This window comes from Theobroma cacao, chromosome 9 (assembly GCF_000208745.1).
Source record: "Theobroma cacao cultivar B97-61/B2 chromosome 9, Criollo_cocoa_genome_V2, whole genome shotgun sequence".
NCBI lineage: Eukaryota > Viridiplantae > Streptophyta > Magnoliopsida > Malvales > Malvaceae > Theobroma > Theobroma cacao.
This window is the reverse complement of record NC_030858.1, coordinates 20,463,470-20,478,119: the sequence shown is the minus strand read 5'-3', so window position 1 is coordinate 20,478,119 and position 14,650 is coordinate 20,463,470. Positions and strand designations below refer to the sequence as shown.

The following is a 14,650-nucleotide window of genomic DNA, read 5'->3' as shown; positions in this document are numbered from 1 at the left end:
TTCACCATACACTTGTCCCACATATCCATAGCTTAGATAAAATTCTCAGACTTATCCAAAGTCTTGGTGGAGTAATTTTTAAAATTTACACTTTTGCCCCCGTAAAAGTCAAAAATTACATTTTTGCCCCAAAAACTGAAAAATTGCCCATAGACATATTTTTCATCCCTTATACTCATACCGTTCTCCAATTTGTCAAACTTGATCTAAATTCTCTTAAAATCTCAAATTTTGTCCGTGGGTGGAAAAATTATGATTTTACCCCTATACTCTAGAAATCACCGGAATTAAACTTTTTCACTGCCAAACCCTCAAATTAAACTCCAATAAGTTTAATATAATCAATCTTAATCAAACGGGATTAAAATTTTCCATATTCGTCCTCAGGTGGCAAATTACCATTTTACCCCTAGAATACTTAAAGTCCGGATTAACTCCATATCGGACTTCAAACTCTGAATCCTCATTTTAAATCAACCCATGGGTTTTAGTTTTCTCAAATTCATCATCGATTCTCTGTTTAAACTAGTTCAAGACTTATTTGACTGAACCGTACCATTAGGGGTAATACAATCATTTAACTTATTTTTCGGGGCAATTCAATATACAAACATGCTATCCAAAGCATGTGAATGATATATCACAGATAATTTAGGGTCGGGTGTTACAGATAAAATTATTATTATTTTATTGTTATTTTCTCACGTACAAATCATTTTATCCGAAACTACTCCTTTCATCTTCCATCACGTTTAAACATTATAATTGGCCTCAATTAGCATCCGATACGCTTTATTTATCACCATATCAAAGTATGGGGTATTTCATATTTACTTCTCTTAGAGTTGTTAAGTATTCCTTCAAGCATTTACTATGTAAAAATTTCTTATATCCATCTTGTCTAAGCTTCAATTTGTATTAGAGCTAGAGCTTAATTTTGCTAGTCTAACAACCTTGAGTGATCTAAAGACGAAGCTCAAATCATCAAAATGGAAATCACTACAACCATTATTGGTGAAAGGCAATCAATCTAAAGGCCTCCACTCTTTGTAAATACAAACTATCCTTATTGGAAAAAGAGAATGGAAATGTTTATTTGATTTATGGATCTTGAGGTTTGGAATGTAATTCTAGATGGTCCACATGTTCTTTACAAAAAAAAAAATGGTGGGATAGTCATCAAAATTAGGAGAGAATGGGATGAGAAAGAGAAGAAATTGATATAAATCAATTGTGAAGCTTACAATACCTTTCTTTGTGCTTTAGGTGTTAGTGAATTTAACAAAGTGTCCATGTGTGAGAGTGCAAAACAAATTTAGGATACCTTGGAAATAGCAACATGGAATAATAAATCACTCAATTTCAATTTTCAATAAAAACACTTTTCATATTCCAAGTTATTATTGACAAAACTATCAATTACCAACGTTTTTTGAGCCCAAATTATCGATAGAATTCCTCATCACCAACGAAATTAAGTGCATCATCGATGAAACTTACCTATAATTGAAACAGTCATGTCCGTCGACAAATTCATCGGTAAATCACTGGCGGCCATGACCCTATATCGACCAATTTTGACGCTGACAAATTAGATGATTTATTGACCTAATTTGTCAACGGAATACGCAATTGGAGATTTACAGACGAAATATTCCATTATCAATGGAGTCAACTTTACCAACAACCATATCTCCAACTAAATATGAACAGAATTTTTCGTTAATAATCCGTCAATATTTTCAAGTATCAACAAATTTTTATTCTTTACCAATGGAAAAAGTGTTAAATTTTGCAATGTCCTTCACCCGATCGGAATGCTTGGCAAGCATTGAGGGGATTAGCTCCATTCATGACAACAACCTTCTTTTCCAATTGTTAATTTTTCGATTTTTTTTGTCCAAGAGGGGGAGATAGTTGGAGTGTCTTAATCAAACCGTAGCCCCCTTGAAGAAACTAGATGGAGATCTGTTAATCATAACTATAAATGGCACTATGGAGATATATTATCTAATCTATCTTACCTAAATGAAGGAAACTTAAGGACTCAAGGGTATTGAGGACAACATCCCAAGGATTAAAGGCATTTTGGTGTTTTTTTATCTTAGGAGTAATTTAGTCATTTTTTAATATCTGTTAACAAAGGTTTAGGTTTTGAGATGGAGTGACTATTTTAAATACTAATAGATCTGAAATGAACTAGGATGAAACCTAAGAGTCTAATAAGAGTAATTTATCCTTAATTTTATTTTACCAATAAGGACTCAATAATTGAAAGATTTTGGATTAAAATGAGAAATCTAGAAAATAAGAGTTTCAGATCACGGTACAATTTACCTTGTAATTTGCAATTTTAGCATTTATAAAAATTGAAGTCTCCTCCGTTACTTTTCTATCCATTATTTTGAACAGCTGCGTTAACTTTAGAAACATGTGGCCGGCAGCAGTCGACAAACCGCCTCTTTGATTCTGTAGATCCGTCGGCACACTTTTTTTATTACATTTATATCACAAAGAGGACACAAATTGCAATTGCAACGTCCGATGAGTCCATTACTTCGTTTATAACAATGTAACTTTTGCATGTTGTCCCCGTCCTTTTTCGATCCTTCAAGTTTTCTCCAAACAACGAAATGAATAAGATGGTAAACACGAGGCTAAACAACTCAATATGCTGATTTCTATTCCAAGTAGAAATAATGACACCGTCTTGACTGGGGTCTCCGCTCACACTACAAGATGGTTCGCCCAGCACTGCAACGCATGCAAGGTGTGGACTTTTAACTTTTTTCCTCATTTCTAACATATATGGCATCACAAAAACTTTTCTATCACCGTTTGGACGAATGATTTCCTGGTTCAAAACTTGTTTCTGTTATTCTTTCACTAGCAAAGATACCAATATCATTCATATGCTGTCATGTTAAAGTTTGACTTTACTTGACCTCGATCACTTGGGGTTAGTCCTATTCGTTCCGCCATTGCCTTGGTGTATTTTAATAAATTGTCATTCTTATCTTTTTGACTGGTTGATTAGTTGGTTGGTTGTGACTTCTGATGATAGGTACCACGAGAAGTTAACTTACATTGTGCTTGTTCCTACCATGGCCTGAGTCAAATGCATATGCTCTATACTTGAGACTAAGAAAGTGTTATATGTTTTGTTTGTGGATGATGTCCGGTCAACTGTCTGGGCCCTGCTGCTGCATTACTTTCTAATGTTAGTGAATATGTTTGCTCTGCGTATGAACTACCGATGCAGATGATGAGGAAGTAATGATGATAGAGTGAGTAGTGAAGAATTTTGTCATGCTTTATATATATATAGTGAAGAATGCTGTGTAGCAGTAAAGGCTTGGCTGGGTTGAACTCAGTACTTGTTAAATTAAGAAAGCATGTTGGCCTTGAAATGATCATTTTACAAGCTTCTGTATTGATAAGTTACATAAACATTGAAACCTTTGATTTACTTAACATGTTCTTTCAGAAGGAAAAAGAAATAGTACATATGATTATATACATAGCTAGCATTCTTGAATATGCTTGTGGACTTTAGCTAATGGATGTATTGGTGCATAGAATCATGCTTCAATCTTTTGTCCTGCCTTGCTTTAATGGTAGTTTAATACAAATGTTTATTTCTGCAGTGATATCTCCATCTTCATCTAAACTAAAGACTAGGAGTTCGTCTCCTATGGCGTCTTCTTCCTTATTCTTTTTCCTTGGAGGGATTGTTGTGCTTATAGTATTATTGATTATCATAGCAATCTACTGGAAAATTATCAAGCCATCAAGGATGATGAGATTTGTGTCAAAGACTCGAAGGCACCCAGCTGGTAACAGAATTGATGAATATTACACTTAAAGAATGTGTTATATTCCTTGGAAATCATCAGCTGTTAAAGTTTTTGTCTCTTGCAGCATCGCCAGATTTCTTTAGTGGGAACCTACGAACTATAAGCTATTTTGATTTCAAGACATTAAAGAGGGCAACCAAGAATTTTCACCCTGATAATCTCCTTGGAAGAGGTGGATTTGGGCCTGTCTACAAAGTAAGTGACTGAAGCACATCTTTTTACTATGGGTCTTTGTATGTATGTGCATATATGCTCTCCATTATTCATTCCTAATCTGAATTTTTCTTTTCCTTGGAAAAATCATAGACAAGGTCAGTGTATCTCCTTAACTACATGAACTTAGGATACTATTAGGGACAGAGCCAAGGGGTGACATGTGGTGACGGCTACTACCTTTCAATTTTAATATTTTTTATTATTATAGGTATAAAATTATATATATATAATATTATTATCTTTATAATTACCCTTTGTCATTTTTCATTTAAAATTCTAAATTTGCCGTTAGATACTACTAGCTCCATATGATGTTTCCAGTGGATTGTGTAGTTGAAATAGATAATTAATTTCCCATGCATCTATATATCTTTTATCCCCAAGTTGAAGTTTGCAAATTCATTGGAGGCACACACGGTTAGTTGCACTCTATGGACAATGCTTCAGTTATCTTGCACCCTAAGTTGAAATGTTCTACAGCTTTCAGATAGGATGCATGCATACTACATCCCTTGGCTTTCGATAGGAAAACCTTACCTTTTTCCGGTTGACTTTTGATAGGGAAAGTTACGAGATGGAAGATTGGTTGCTGTGAAAAGACTGTCTGGTGACAAATCCCAACAAGGAGAATCAGAATTTCTTGCAGAGGTGAGGATGATCACAAGTATCCAACACAAGAATTTGGTTCGACTACTGGGATGTTGCTCGGATGGGGCTCAACGACTGCTTGTATATGAATTTATGGAGAATGGTAGCTTGGATCGCCTCATTTATGGTAGAATTACTAACCCCTATTTCTCTATTTTCTCCTGCTTTTACATTAACTTGATATTAATTAAAAATGTGCTTTCTACTGTCATAAATGCTAGTACAGTTTGTCAGAAATATTATGTATGTAAAAGAATATAAACACCTGCTCAGCACTCTTCTACTTGTAGCTTAGGTTATCTTTACTTCGTTCAAAAGATACTGTTTTTTACATCCAAAATGTTGGGTGATTAATGCACTAAATTTCTAATTTCTCTTGAATTCTTAAGATTAATGAGTATATAATATGAGTGTCTTTTTATGAATAAAATGACCTTTTAACCTATGAGGTTGGTTTAGAATAGAAACTAGCCGTCATTAATCAAAAAATATGATGGTTACTATCTGGAAACTCTCTAGAGGATCAACCCTTAAGGGGATCAATCCGTTCATGGTTGGCAAGAGCATTTTAGGTTCTATGTAAGAGGGGATCGATCCCTTCATGCTAGTCAACAGTCCGGGATGATTCCCTTTCATAGAGGATGGATCTTGTGAAAGAGGGGATCATCAATGCCTTCCCTAATATTTAAAATTCATGGGCTTTTGAACTATGGAAAAGGTTGACCTTTCTTTGACCAATATTATTCACTTGAAAAATCATACATTTTTAATGAAAACTTTGGTCCATAATTTAAGACAAAGATTGGGAAACTTTAGGAAGGAGAACATGCCTTATTTGTATTTTTTTTAAGTCCAGAATTAGATATTTTAATGCCTAAAATATATATATTAATTAATTTTAGACAATAGTAATTTGACTTCAAATTAATGTCTGGTGATGCAGGAAAAAGTGATGTCTTCTTGAACTGGGACACTCGGTTTCAGATAATAGTAGGCATAGCTCGAGGGCTGCAGTATCTGCATGAGGATTCGCATCTAAGGATTGTTCACAGAGATATCAAAGCAAGCAACATTCTTCTTGACGACAAGTTTCAACCTAGGATTGGAGATTTTGGCCTGGCTCGCTTCTTTCCTGAGGACGAAGCTTACCTCAGCACTACATTTGCTGGAACTTTGTAAGCGTTTTCCCTACAACTCATCAAGTCCATTTTCAGGTCATTGACTGGATCACACTTTGAAGTTTCTGCTCTAGTCACTATAAATCAGCTTTTCATTTTAACCAGATCAAGACTCTGCACATCAATTTCGAACCTAATAAAATCAAATAAATTTAGTTCATCAAGAATCTGAAGTATAATCTCTGAAATTTTTTAAATAAAACAATATTTCTCTCATACTTTTGTTGTGCCGAAATTAAGGATCTCGATAACTTGATCTTAAATTGAACAAATTTTATTTTTCTCAATTTGGGGGCTAGATTTTTTAAAAGTCTTGAATTTTTAGAACTTCAATTATTCGAAAATCTCTGGACTTGATTTTTTATAATTCATTGATTAATATCTTTAAACCGATTGAATATATATTATGGATGTGTTTGTATACATAATATATTGGTAATGAATTCATCATGTCGAGTGAATATGATTGTGTGTTTGTAACTGTGACTTTGCTTAATTCGTCCGACTTTTGTTCAGAGGTTACACAGCTCCTGAATATGCCATTAGGGGAGAATTGTCTGAAAAAGCAGACACATATAGCTATGGAGTTCTTGTGCTGGAAATCATTAGCTGCAGGAAGAATACCGATCTTACTTTGCCATCAGAAATGCAGTACCTTCCGGAATATGTATGCTAAGCATCTTAATTATAACTACTTTAGAAAAATCATATGAATTAATTAAATTTTGTGCATTCCCAATGTCCAAGAGGCAAACATCTTACTTAATTATTGTTTGTAAAACCAACTTTGACTTGCCAGGCATGGAAGTTGTACGAGCGGTCACGTGTACTTGATCTGGTGGATCCGAGAATGAGACAAGATGGGTTGCTTGAGAAAGATGTGTTGCGGGCAATAAATGTAGCCTTCTTCTGCCTTCAGCCTCATGCAAACCTAAGACCTCCCATGTCTGAGATTGTTACTATGTTAACCTGCAGGGTTGAAATGGTCGGAACACCAATGAAACCAACCTTCTTGGACCGAAGGCGAAAGAAGAAGAATGAAAGCCAGTCTTGCAGCTGGGATACTATGCCTGAGCCTTTCCCTTCCCCGCTAGAAAGTGATCAGTCTACGCAATCATCTCAGCTGCCACATTAATTATTTATGGACACCAAGGAATGAAGCAACACTTTCCTCTCTTTCGGATTCTGATGACATGAGAGACTGGCCAGGCAGACCACCTGTATAATAGTTTTTCCATTTTCATGTTTGTTTTGTAACGTGACTTCCATCAAATTATTCATGGACCGAATTAAAGTTACTTGTAGAAAGGGTTTTGTCGGATATATAGTGCATTCTTTGGCAGCTGCGCTACCATGGGAAATTACATTCCCGTAAAAGGCTGTTGATGGCAGCTGTCATTATTCACAGAATTTTTCCTAATTACCTTGTATTAATGACATGTCGTTCATTTCCAACAAAGGTTGGCTGCACAAAAGGATACCATTTTTGTGAATAGTTTATTTCGTTGATTGCAGGTCACATCTTATTACCTAATCAATAGCATATACATATTGTATATAAGAAATTAAGAATACAAACAAAAAGTGAGAATTACATTTGAATGTACATAGTTTAAATGATACATAGATTGTAACTGTTTATTAGTGTAGTAAGCACAATATGAACAAGACTAAGAAGGGGGTAAATTCGGCTTTTTGAAAAATCTTTGTGAACTTAGTAAAAATTAAATTTCTTTGAAATAAGTTTCACCACTTGAGTTGAGACAAAGGAATTGGTTTTCTTGAAATAAGCTTGCAGTAGAGAAATTGATTTTCTTGAGTTAAATTGCAACAATAAAAACTAAAGCAAACTAAGAACAAACACACAAGACTTTTTATAGAAGGTCGACCTCCTTGCTTACATCCTTTCCCTTAACTCACTAAGGAATGTTAAATTTAATATGAAAAATATTTTTTTAGGCTCAATTATAACCTTTACAATGCCTTTTTCCAAGCTCAAGCATAACCCTCACAATACCTTTTTATAAGAGCAAGCATAATCCACACAATACTTTTTTACGGGAGCAAGCATAACCCATACTAACTTTCAAGGTTAAGTTAGAACCTTTACAAGAGTCTTTACAACAAGAGAATAGCAATAAATATCTCTTAAAGGATGATAAGCTAAGTGTTCAAGCTTGAAAGAGAATAGGTACAATAAATTTTAGAATATTAGCTCAAGATAATCAATGAAAGCTTTAAATGCTTTTGAAGGCAAGACTTAAATGAGGTAAATGAGCAGAGTAAGTGACGTTGAGGTTTTTCTCAAGTCTTGGAGTGAAGTTCAAAGTCTTCTCTTGCTGCAAATAAAGTGGGAAGCTGTCGTTTATACCTTTTCAACAATTTAGAGCCGTTAGAGACAAGTTGGATTAGAAGATAACTTAAATGCATGCCAACCACGTCTCTAGAATTGAATATGGAGAAGGGAAGTTGATCCTGAATTTGAATTTCTTTGAATTTGTGCTTTGAAGATCGAGTTTTTAAAGTGGGAATCAATCCTCAACCCAATGCTTGCATCATTTCTTCTTCTCTTGCTCTAGGATCGAGTATGGTAATGTGAAAGTTGTCCTTTAAGCTTCCATGGGCTCTTTGGCCTTTTTTCTTCCTTCTAGGATTAAGTATGACTTGTCTAGAGTTGATACTCTTAAGCTTCCTTTAATTTTTTTTCTAGCTTTCGGCCTCAAAATCAGGTTTCAAAGTGCATAATCGATCCTAAACTGAAGGCATCCCTTATTTTCTCTTCATTTGTGCATAGAGGATCGAGTATGGAAAAGTATAGTAGATCCTAAATCAATTTGAATGTTTGCTCTTGGTTTCCTTTAGCTGAAAACTCAAAGTTTGATCTCTTTTAGATTTCATCAAAATATAAAAGGACTTGTCAAACACTTTTTAAGACCTTAGGGGATTAAAACAATGAATAAAATTATTTCAATTGCTTGTGATCAAGCTTTAATTAATGCAATTTTGTCAAATCAAAATATAATTCATTTTCAAGACTAACAATCTCCCCCTTTTTGATATGAAAAAAATCCTTGAGCATAGTTTGCATTTGAAAAACTCCCCCTAAATCAATTAACTTATAAGCCCTTGTTTTGAAAAATTCAAGATCAATTGAGAAGAAAGTTTTGAGATGGTTTTTCAAAGATATTTCACCCCCTCAACAAATGCATATATTTTCATAAAGTTTCAACTTTCACAAAGTTTTGGCTATAGGTGAATATATAAGAACATGCAAATGTGCTCATCAACCTTCTCCCCTTTTTTGTTATATAAAAAAGGTATCAAAGTGTGAATGTTAACAATTTTAAAGCTCAAAAAGCAAAGGTTAATGAAAATCATCATCAAGTGTATAAGCATTGAGAACAGTAAAATATGCAAGAAAATCAAGTGATAAGCAATAATAGGAATAAAGCAAAGAGCAACCAAGAACATTATGCCATATATGTATATATAATGAAAATTTTGGCATAACAATAAACAACCATATAAAGAATAGCATTCACATAACAATAAACATGAGGTGCATGAGAATGTGAGTTGTGTAAGTCATCCAAGGAAATTAAGGCCCTCATTTTGGGAGGAATTGGACAATATGAGCTTCCATGGATTCTTGGTTGCTAGAGCATGAGCTGAATGCGTTAATCAATGTTGTTAAAATGGGAGGTCATAACATGATTGACAACATCAAATTTCTCTTCAAGAGTGTCTTGAAGAAGGTCTAGGTAGCGAGCATTGTCATCAATTTTGGACCTCATAGTAGCTTGGTTTGCCAAGACAGAGTCAAGCCGAGCAAGCAAGGTGTTATAGGCATCCTTGAAAGACAAAACATTACCTAGAAGAGCAGAAGAGGTGGATGGCATAGTACTAGATGATAGTCCAATCGATAGAGGTGAAGATGGAGCATGTGGAGGAGCATCCTTATCATCATCATCATCATCATCACCAACATCATATTGACGTCCTCGTTTATGAACCCAAGTACCAATAGCAATGCTTTCAATATACCCTATTCTTGAGAGAGTTCTTGACCTAGATATCTGCTAGTCCCAAACAAATGTGCTAGAGGGGGGGTGAATAGCACTTTTGGCTCTTACTAAACTTGATTTCGAATTGGGGACAAATTGAAGGTCAATGATGAGAAATTTGAAGCAAAATGAAGGAATGACTTAAGAAAGAATGAAAATGAAAAATAAAACAGAAGAGACAATACTCAAAGATTTATAGTGGTTCGGTCAAAGACCTACATCCACTACCTTGATTGTTCAACCAAAAATTTTTCAAACTAAATCACGAAAAATAGTGAAATTCCCAAGCTTCCACCAAGCTTTTACAATGGTTTTTCACAAGCTCAGCCATAACCTTTAACAATGGTTTTTCACGGGATCAACCAAAACCCAAAATGGCTTTTCAAAGGCTCAACCACAACCTTTAACAATAGTTTTTCACGAGATCAATCAAAATCCAAAACTAACTTTTCTAAGGCTAAGTTAGAACCTAACACAACAACCAAGCTAACCCAAGCTTGATCAACCCCTTAGAGTGCCTTGCACACTCTAACTAATCAAGAAATGAAGAAAAGATGAAGTACAATTGATCAACTAGCTAATCTAAGATGTACAAAGCTAAGCTCAAACACTTTTTCAAAGGATAGGAGTGAAATACAAGTGAAAAAAGAAGGTTTTTGGTCTTCTAAGCTCAAAATCACTTTGGATAACTTCTTTATCTTGTTTTTGACTGTTGGATAGGCTTTAAATACTTGCAAAATCAATTCTGGCCGTTGGAGATAGAAACTAGCTATTTCTAGCCGTTATTTTATCTTCTAGTGCTCAATTCAAATTTTTTGACAGAATGATCTTAGTTGACTAACTGCGCTCTTAGTCGACTAAGTTGTCTCTATCTTCTTATCTCAGTTTTTGGCAATAAGCACTTAGTCGACTAACTTCCTTCTTAGATGATTAAGTTGTTTTTGTTTTGAAGTCCAGATTTCTGGCAGTATGCTCTTAGTCGACTAACTTACTTCTTGGTCGACTAAGTCTTCTCTCTCTCTCAATCCTCTTGAGCCCATCAACTTCTAATTTGAATTTTAACTAACACACACCCTTCATTATCCAACTCAGAGGCTTCGTTTGTATCCAGCACTCGCTTAACTGATTAAATCTTATGTTAACCAGTTAGGACTAATCCATCTTCATTAAAGCTCCTTCTTCTTTACTTGTTTAACCAATTAACCCATTTTGCAACTGCATAAGCATCTTGACTTACTTTCATATATTAAATATATTAATGAATTTAAGCTTTCTCTTGCACACTTAAACAATATAATTAGATATCAATGAATGAGAATATTTTGTTATAATCAAAAACATATAAAGTCAACATTCTCTATCTCTTATTTTTTATGATGACAAAACACTCCTAAATTAATATTGTAATGTCTATGTTCAATATAAATGCTTCAAATCTTTATGCATAATGAGTTGCTCCCCTTAGTCAATGCATCTAGTTTTTTTTTTAAGATTTGCAATAAAGTATTTATAATATCCATAATAGCTAAACAATATATACAATGCCCACAGTAGCTAAGTAAGATATATTGAATATCCACAATAACTAGCACATAATATTCAATAAAATTATAACTAAACATCACACGTATAAATTAAACATAAAAACCTATCACACTCAATTTAACTTAGTTTTCCTTCTCTCTTTTTTTTTACCATCATTAAAAAAAATATTTAAAACTCTCCCTTAATGAGTGCATCTAGATTTTTCTTTAATCTTTAAATCAGACTTTAATGAATAGGAATAATAAGCACTCATATACTTAAGTCATACAAGCTTATAGATATAGTTCAATAACTTCAAGAGTCAAGCTTGTGTCTATGTAAGAACAAATGTATGTGAGTTAAATCGTTTCAAGAAATTGTCAAAGATTTCTCAAATAATGTTCAAGCAAATTTGATCATTTTGTCATAATCAAAACTATAATAATTTTAAAGCTAGCAATATCCAATCTTAGATTGAGACACCAGAATGTCTAATGATGTTTCAATGTTTAAACGTGCAAAGATTCGACGTATAGCTTTGTTGGTCCCATTAGAGTGTTAGAATGAGGGTGAATAGCACTAAAAATTTTAAGATCAATCCTTTTTAAATTATAGAACTTTGAACTAGTTGGACGAAGAAAGATTTAAAAATTGTAGTAGTTGAAAGGCACCTAGTAAGAAAACATATAGAGAAATGGACAATGCAAGAGTATTTACAATGGTTTGGTCCCCTTGACCTACATCCACTACCTTGATTTTCCAATCAAGGATTTACAGCCCAACTTTACTATACTAGTGGAGTTAATAGTTTCTGTTAAGCTTTTACAAGGTGAGCTTCTAACCCAAGCTTTAATCCCTTACAACAAGCTTTAAAGTGCTTCTCACATTCTAATTTCTCAAGAAAGAGAAGAAAAAAAATACAACAAGAACTCTTCACTATTCACCCCCTTGACTCTATCAGTGCTTGGAAACTTTTTTAATTTATGGTTGATCCTTTCACAACATTCTTATAACTTGCTATTCCTCATGGAGTAAAGTCATTAATACTAAAATATTTAAGTTTTGCTGCAACCATATCCTTGCATAAACATAAACTTGCTTTAAAAACCTTCCTTTTTTGAACAATCTTCTTATCCCACAACATTTGCGACACCATGATTGGCCTTCATAAGGTGCCTCCAACCATTCCCCATCCTAAAACATAAACTATTAAAATTAAAAATTTAGCACCCGAGCATTTGTCTCATTGGTTGGTGCATAGTCCCCCTGCCTAAAGAGCAGGGTTTGAATCCCCCCTCCCCCAATTATAAAAAAAAAATTGAAAATTTAGGATTCAAATGTAGAAAATAAGATTTTTAAATATAAGAATTTTATTTATTTTTTGTTAAAAATTATAAGAGTTTTATTGTTCCTTTTAGTGAAAATGTAACACTGTTACCCTCTATGAGAACCATAACAAAACATAAGATTTTAATTGGGAGAAAAAGAATTTTAAGATATTAGGTTAGAAAATGTGAGTGTATATAGAATTTAGCCTAAATAATAAATACTTAAATGCAATAAATATCAATGTATGATCAATTTGGTTGGATTGGCTTGTAGGGTATGCTAATACTTTAGTCTCTCACTTGCACTAAGTCAATCACCTATATATGTAATACCAGACACTAGGTAAAACATTAATAGCATGTTTGGTTGGAGGAATGGCTAAGCCATTCCCCCTCTATTCCTAAGGAACATATGTTCCTTTGTTTGGTTCTTACATGCTTCCAAGAATAGCCATTCCTCTAGAATAGCTATTCTCCAAAATAAGTTAAAATTAAGGAATAGCTAATACCAAAACCCCTCATTGTATTAGCTATTCCTTAGTTAAGGAATAACCTCAAAAAATTATAAAGACTAAAAGGTCCTTTATAAATTTAAAAAATTACATATTATATTTTATAAAAATAATATTTAAATTTAAAATTAATTAAATTATTATATAAAAAATAAGTTTTCATTTATACACTTTGCATATATATATATTTTTTAAAACAAACAATCCGCTAAATATCATATATACTTTAACTAAATTAATACTCTAACGAAACCAATTAGCTTCCTCCTTTTTTTTTTTTTTAAAAAAAAAAAAAAATTTAATTTTTAAAAATTATTAATATTTAATTTTGACTACGTGACATCATTTGACGGATGATGGCTTATAATATATAGAAATTATAAAAATTATGCACCTCCAATACATGAATATAAATCCTTATTTTATTCATTTCGTATTTCTTTTTTCCATATTCAAAGAATGTATTTATTTAATAATTTATTTATTTATTTTNTATCAAAGTCATGGGTAAGGCTACCAAGGAGAGGATTGCATGGAGGAAAGAAACTGATGTGTTGAATAAAGCAACTGCTTATTTGGTTTAATCAATGTAAAGTTATACTTTTTTATTTTATTGATTTTTAAATAATAATTATATAAATAATTGCGATTTTTGTAATATTATCTTATAACTTATTCAAACTTATTAGAATTGAGAAAAACATAATATATTTAATGAAAGTCATCCAATGTAATTGAATTATTTTTATTTATAAATTAGATAAATATTATTAATATTTAAAAAATAATATAAAATAAAAATATATAATTATTTACATAATAAAGAGTATTTTTGTCTCTTTGTATTTTATTCATTTCTTTTTCCGAAATTATTTTTACTAACCAAATGCTGCAATAAGCATAATAACTATTCCTGACCTATTTTATTTATTGTACTAAACTACGTAATAACTATTCTATTTTATTTCTATCTATTCTGCTAACTAAACGTAATTTAAGATTGTTTGAAGAGGAAATTAGGTATAAGGAAAGTAGGAAGATATTCTTTGATCATATTACTAATAAAAATTAAGAATGACGGGATGCTATTGAATTTATTTGTATGTCAAATAAAAATTTATATTAAATTTTGATTAGTGATAAAATTCTATAATTTTATTTTGTACCTACTGTTATTGTGTGGTGTTAAATTGTGTTTTTTGTTTTACGCTGTGAAAAGGGAAAGAAAAGAAATTTGAAAATTTAAACGGAGGCAGATGATGCCCTTAAAGCGGCACGTGGCGGAAGTGATAGGGCAAGAGCCCAAAGCGCTCCCCAAAATTC

The 14,650-nt window shown here is 32.8% G+C and overlaps 1 protein-coding gene across 1 annotated transcript; it reads left to right on the top strand.

Annotated features, from left to right (window-relative positions):
* LOC18589162 (probable LRR receptor-like serine/threonine-protein kinase At1g56140) lies at positions 3,632-7,034 on the top strand. The gene is made up of 6 exons (XM_018126851.1): positions 3,632-3,808; positions 3,897-4,052; positions 4,635-4,848; positions 5,665-5,896; positions 6,416-6,566; positions 6,699-7,034. The coding sequence occupies exons 1-6, from the start codon at positions 3,632-3,634 to the stop codon at positions 7,032-7,034; spliced, it is 1,266 nt and encodes a 421-aa protein (XP_017982340.1).